The sequence below is a fragment of the Bison bison genome, unplaced genomic scaffold, assembly GCF_000754665.1.
Source record: "Bison bison bison isolate TAMUID 2011002044 unplaced genomic scaffold, Bison_UMD1.0 scf7180017864309, whole genome shotgun sequence".
In the NCBI taxonomy this organism is placed as follows: domain Eukaryota; kingdom Metazoa; phylum Chordata; class Mammalia; order Artiodactyla; family Bovidae; genus Bison; species Bison bison.
Window position 1 is genome coordinate 4,496,336 of NW_011494881.1, and position 6,920 is coordinate 4,503,255.

The window sequence follows — 6,920 nt, forward strand, 5'->3', positions numbered from 1 at the left end:
CAAGAGTATATGTCTAGGAGTGGGATTGCTGGGTCATATGGTGATTTTATTCCTAGTTTTCAAAGGAATCTCCATACTGTCTTCCATAGTGGCTCTATCAATTTACATTGATTTGCAGCAATTTACATTCCCACCAGCAATGCAAGAGCGTTTCCTTTTCTCCACACACTCTCCAGCATTTGTTTGTAGGCTTTTTGATGATGGCCATTCTGACTGGTGCAGGGTGACATCTCATTGTAGTTTTGATTTGCATTTCTCTAATGAGTGACGTTGAGCATCTTTTCATGTGTTTGTTAGCCATCTGTATGTCTTCTTTGGAGAAATGTGTTTAGGTCTCTTTCCCACTTTTTGATTGGGTTGTTTTTCTGATATTGAGTTGTATGAGCTGCTTGTATATTTTGGAAATTAAGTCTTTGTCAGTCTCCCATTCTGAGGGTTGTCTTTTCAACTTGTTTGTAGTTTCCTTTACTGTGCAAAAAGCTTTTAAGTTTAATTAGGTCCCACTTGTTTATTTTTGTTTTTATTTCCATTACTCTAGGAGGTGGGTCATAGAAGATACTGCTTTGTCATCGAGTGTTCTGCCTATGTTTTCCTCTAAGAGTTTTATAGTTTCTGATCTTACATTTAAGCTCTTACTTAAGAGCTTACATCTTAAGACTCTTTGAACCCCTTGCCTCAAAACGTCTCCTTGTGTCCACCTATCCTAAACTCTATCACGATCTTTATGCTATCCTAGTCAAGGCATCCTTCCCTGCACAGAAAGCCCCACCTGAAACCAGACTCGGAAATCTCCTTCCTGTGACTGTGCCCTCCCTATGCTGGCACGCTGGGAAGGTGTGGTAAAGATCTCCCCGACCTGGAGAAAAGTTGTCTCGGCTCTGTCTGACCAACAGCTCTCAGCCTATGATACTTTTGGTGAGCCAGCATTCAGCAAGAAAAAACAGAGTCGGGGGAGTCTTCTGTTCGACCTTTGGGGTGGGGTGAGTGGCAGCCTGAGTCCAGGCTGGTCCAAAGACACAGCCATAGTGAAGCCCCCAGAACCACAGACAGAGTGAGTTCTAGGAAGCCCCTTGGGGATCTCCTTACAGCCCCTTCCCTTTACAGACAGCAAACAGGGTCCAGAGAGAGGAAAGGAATTTGTCCAATGCACAGAACTCACTGCAGTTGTTAGGTAGATTAAATGAGTTAATATCCATAACATGCTTAGACACTGCCTGGTGTGCATTAAGCTCTACATGTGTTTGTTAAACAAAAGTGATGGCAGGGCTGGCCTAAAACTCAAGGCAAATCAGGTTGATCTCCCAGATTCAGAAAACAAAAACTGACTTAAACCTTGAACCCAGGAGCAGTTTCTCACCTGCATCAGAACACCTGGAGTTAAAGATCATTAAAGTGGAGTGCTGGGCTCCACCTCCGGAGGATCTGATTCTGTAGCTGTGGAGTTGGGGTGAGATCTCTAACCAGCTCCCTGGCTGGTCCTGGGACCCCTCCTTGAGAACTTTAGACCCTGAGAAATGACCCACTAAGGGTATAATTTCTGGCATCAGTCAGGGAGAAATGGCAAGGTGGGGACAGTGGGCCCCTTCATCCTTCTGCAGGTACCAGGTCCCCCCAGACTGATGTTTAGACCTCTGCAGCCACACAGTGTCAGGGCAGGCATCAACTCTGCCTGTCTGTGCCTCTGCCCACTGTGAATATTCCAAGCCGCAAGCTGCTTTATCCCATAATGTCAATCAGAGGGGCAGCCCCTCCTCTTTGCCGGTGAATGGGGTCACCACTCGGGCCACGTGAGATCTGTACATGAGAATGAATCAAACACCAACAGGCAGATGAAACCAACGCATTCTTTATTGCAGCCTGAAGCGAAGGGCTCACTCACACAGTGGGCTTTGATGTGGGGCCTTCTCTGACTGCCCAAGCTTTCCCAGCAGGCATGGGCAAACTCTCCAAGCAGAGTAGAAAACAGCTTCCAGAAGCCACCCTGTCTAAGGGCCTTAGGCGATGACCTGGGGAAGCAGCAGAGGTTAGCCAGGAAGGCCAAGCAAAGCCGGCTCTCCTCTCCTGGCGGCTTTGGATCAGTCCCTTCACTGGGAGCACCACGCAGCCTCTGGAAAGATCAAAGGGGTCCAGGGGCTCTGAGGGCTGGTTTAGGGGGGCATAAGCAGACTCAGACTCCACCGATGGTGCAGAGGGAGAGCCGAGAACCTTCACCCTCGACTCTGAGAATGTCCCCAGGATCACCCCAGGCCCGTTTGTGGGAATCAGCTGGCGATCTTCTGAAATGCAGTTTCTGGTTCCAGAAGTCTAGAATGGGGCCTGGGATTCTGCATTTCTATCGCGCTCCCATGGATGCCAACTCTGCAGGCATCCCCACAGACCACACTAGAGCTGCAAGGCTCTGGCCATACAGTGTCTTCCTGCATATCGGAAAAGTGCACCCCTTCTTTGACAAGGAAAACCCCACTCCAGGACACAGTCTAGGGTATCCCAACCAGCCTGGGCTGGACCACAGGCTTGCTCACTTGTCCCCACCGTCCAGGGCTGAACTCCGAAGCCCTAGGAGATCCCATTTCAGCCTCCTCAACCTGAAAACACTTTCCCCCAGAGCTTCACCAATCAGGCCTTGGAAGATGAGCAGAGCGAACACTGATCACTCAGCAATGAGCCAACAGTGGGCCAACCAGTCAGCCTCCTGCCGAGACCGAAGGCCCGGGCAGGGGCAGGTCGTGGAGCCGGGGACGGGGAATGAGCCTGGGAGCATTCTGAGAAAGGGTTAGTGCTCTGAGCAGCGGTCTGAGCTCTGAACAGCCTAACCTCAGGACAGGAAGAGGGCCACTAGTCCACAGATGTAGGATCTGGGTAGTCTAGCTTGCTGCAAGTCCTGAGGCCTCCACTGTCTCCTGTAGATCAGGCCAGGTGGGCTCTGGTCTCTGAGTCTGCTAGCTCCGCAGATGAGAAGGTGGGAGGTAGATATATCTAGGGATCACGGGGTCAGTAGTTGTCCAAACCACAGGTGTGGTCAGGAAGCCAGAGCCCCAGGCCCCATGGAGGGACCAGTTGCCCATTTGCCAGATGCTGTCCCAGTGTTAGCACTGAAAGTCCCACGTCCCAGGAAACCCCTCAGTCCCGGGCAAACAGAGATGGCTGGTCACACAATTACCTGGCCACACCCTAGACTCCAGATCGAGGGTCTAGAGATGACTAGGTCATCAGGGCTCTGGGTGGTGGCAGCCTGGGAACTGGCTGGTCACAAATCCAGTGGTCCATGGTGCCTTCTGCCCCCACATGGACCAATGACAAGGCAGTCAGCCAACTGTCTGAGGGTGACTGTGTTGAGGGTGGCACAGGTGCAAATGGCCATGTTTCTCTCTGGGTCGCCGTTCCTGCAGCAGGACTGATGCCAGGCAAACCTGGTCACCACGGGGGAGGGATGGAGCAGTCTGGACCTCCAACGCCACTGATTTCTTAGTCATGGGGAAGCACAGAGCCTACTTGATATGCTCCCGCCGGTCCTTGGGCCCCTACACAAACATTCTCAGCCGTGCCGCAGCGCTGGGCCACACTCTCTGCAGCTTTCCCGTGACTCCTAGTTCCGGTTCGCGCCAATCCAGGGGCCCAGAGGGCTGAGGACGGGGCACAGTGGAGGGCCTCATCCAGGTCGGTCCTCAGGAAACAATAAATAGATGGAAGTTGTCTTCTGTCACTCTCAGGGCAGCTGCTGGCTCTCAGCACTAGAAACAAGGCCTCAAACCCAAAAGGGCCCGGAAAGTGCGCAGCAATGCTCATCCATGGGCCCAGAAGGTACTGATGACTTGAAGGTAACCTGGAGGTATGTGTTCTGCCAAAAGCCTTCTAGGAGCCAAAAGGAGGCAAAAGCCCCTGCCATTGTCCCCTTTCTCGAATTGTAAGGCTCAGAGGACCTGCTCAGGTTTGCACAGAAGCTGTGAGTGCGGGGAGTCTGGGCTCCAAGCCCCTCCTTGCCTCCTCCATCCAGGTACTCCAGGGCCCACTACTGCTCTACGCTATCTATCCGGACCGCCGCACCCTCCCACCACGCGCTACTCAGCCCGCCCGCCCCCAGCCCCCCAAGCTTGGCCTCACACAGGCCCATGGGACTCCCTCCCCTAGGGCGCCAGGCCAGGTGGCCTCTGTCCCTTGCTGGGTGGGCATGAGGAGGCAGGCCTAGGGTGGGGGGGCCCGGGCGCCCTCTGGAGACATGAGCATGTCGAACTTGATGAGTGGTGGGGCGATGACGCGCACCTCGGCGTTCAGCGGGTTGAAGCGCAGGTTGATGAGGGGCAAGGCAGGCATGGCAGCCAGCTTCTCCACGGGCACGTCTGTCAGGGAGAAAGGGACAGGTTAGGGGGTTGGGGACACGTGGGCAGAGAAGAAGGATGACGGATTCACTCACTGGATGTGGGCTCAGCACTAGGTACCCAGCCCTGTGTGAGGGGCCATTGGGACCCACCAGGGAGATACAACCACAGGCAGGAAAGCATCCTATTAAACGCAGGATTACCACTTATCCCAGCCACGCCACTCCTGAGTGGAATTCGCCGAATTGCAAATAGGTACTCAAAATACTTGTGTACATGTGTTCACAGCAGCGCTATTCACAACAGCTGGTGTCCACAAATGAAGAATGGATGAACAAAAAGCAGTACAGACAAACCATGGAATATCAGCTTGACAGAGGCTACAACAGAGATGAACCTGAAAAACGTTATGCCGAGTGAAAGAAGCCGGACGTCAGAGATCACAGAGTGCGTGATTCTTTTCCTATGAAATGTCCAGAATAAGCAAAACCATAGGGACAGAAAGTAGATTAGTGGTTGCCAGGGACTGGGGAAGGAAGGGTTGGAGAGGGACTACTTAATGGGTGCAGGGCCTCCTTTGGGGTGATAAAGTATTTTGGAACTAGACAGAGTTGACAGTTGCAGAGCACTGTCAATGTATCAAATGCCACTGAACTGGACATTTTAAAATGGTTAATTTTATCACATTTTCTTTAAAGCTATATTAAAACTTGGTAACATTTACAGTTCCTCACACCTAAACTTTAGAATCACTCAGTCTCTGGTTCCAGTCCCAGGTCAGCCACATAACCGCTGTGTGCCTAAAGCAAATTACTAAATTTCATGTCATATATTTATGGAAAAGACAGAAACCCTAATTTGAAAAGATATATGCCACGTAATGTTCATAGTAGCACTGTTTACAATAGCCAGGACATGGACGCAACCTAAGTGTCCATCAACAGAAGAGTGGATGAAGACGATGTCGTGTGTGTGACATGGTGGAATACTATGCAGCCATGAAAAAAAACAATGAAATAATGTCATTTGTAGCAACACAGATGGACCTAAAGAATAACATACTGAGTGAAGTAAGTCAGATAGAAACAGACAAATACCATATATCATTTCTGTGTGGGATCTAAAATATAATACAAATTAAGTTATTTACAAAACAAAAGCAGGCTCACAGACATATAAAGCGCATTCATGGTTATCCAAGGGGAGAGGCAGGGTGCATGTGTGTTCACTCAGTGGTGTTCGACTCTGCGACCCCGTGAACTGTAGCCCGCCAGGCTCCTCTGCCCATGGGATTCTCCAGTCAAGAATACTAGAGTGGGTTGCCATTTCCTTCTCCAGGGGAATCTTCCTGACCCAGGGATTGAACCCTAGTCTCCTGTGTCTCCTGCATTGGCACTGGATTCTTTACCACCAAGCCACCTGGGAATCCCAAGGCAGAGTAGAGGAGCAATAAATTAGGAGTATGGGATTAACAGATCCATGCCACTATATATAAAAAAATAACAAGGATTTACTGTATAGCATAGGAAGCTATTTTCATCATCTTGTAATAATCTATGTGGGTAAGAAACCTGAAAAAGTATATATTAATATATGTATAGCTGAATCACTTCACGATATACCTAAAACTATACTTTAATTAAAAAATAATAAAATGAACTTCATATCAGGATAATAACAGTATATACCTGACATAGTCGTTTAAGGATGAAAGAGAGTATCTGTGCAGTCATTCCTCAGAGACACCACGGGTTTGGTTCCAGCCCACGGCAACAAAGTGAATATCTCAAAAAAGGGAGTCATCTGAATATTTTGGTTTCCCAGTGCATATAAAAGTTGTTACCCTACCCTGTAGTCTATTAAATATGCAATAGCATTATGTCCAAAAATATATACACGTACCTTAATTTTAAAATACTTTATTGCTAAAAAAAAAATGTTCCCCATCACCTGAGCCTTCAGCAAGTCACAATCTTTTTGTGATGGTAACATCAAACATCTGATCACAGGTACAGGAGTTTGCTCTCCCTTTAGTACCCTGGGGTGACTGGCTCTGAGCTCCCTGGGGACTGGCTCTATCAATTAGACCAAGGGTCTAATGCTGGAGGCAGGAGAAATTCTTAACCTCCTAAGAGCAGAGTCTTTTCTTTGTCCTTGAATCCCCAGGGCCAAACACCATAGGTGGCACGTAGACATGGTGGGCGCAAAAACATGTTCTGGGCAGCTGGCAGGGAGTTACTAGGGTGGGTCACGGCCGGGAGCTGGGTCCCAAGCAAGACTGGCTAGAGCGCTGCCAGGGGGGCTCCGTTTGACAGACAGGAACCTACGTGATAGATGAGAGGACAGGAGCCATGAAGGAGGTGATGGGGAGGGACCCAGAGCCCAAGGCAAACATGGGGGCTCAGGTAGGGAAAGACGCAGAGATAAGGCATTTCCAGATCACTAGGTTGTGAGCAGACGGTGTTCCTGGGAGTGGAGGAAAAGCAAGATCAACTGCTATCAATGCCCACTCAGCTTCTGCTTTCTCTGGAGCACATCCGCACACTCATATCACGTTACCCAGCTGCTAGCAGCCTGTTCCTCTATGCTCCTTACTGGGGGGGG

At 49.9% G+C, this 6,920-nt stretch overlaps 1 protein-coding gene across 3 annotated transcripts in view; it reads right to left on the reverse strand.

The window, feature by feature from the left end:
- Positions 1-569: 569 nt before the first annotated feature.
- The window catches only part of LRRC20 (leucine rich repeat containing 20), a 72,920-nt gene continuing 66,569 nt past the window's right edge, over positions 570-6,920 (reverse strand). For 2 of the 3 annotated variants that reach the window (XM_010852225.1, XM_010852226.1), the window contains one exon: positions 570-4,337. In XM_010852225.1, the coding sequence (XP_010850527.1) occupies positions 4,183-4,337 (155 nt within the window). In that variant the 3' untranslated portion in view covers positions 570-4,182. The remainder of the gene's footprint in view (positions 4,338-6,920) is intronic. The other variant, XM_010852224.1, reaches the window with a different exon arrangement.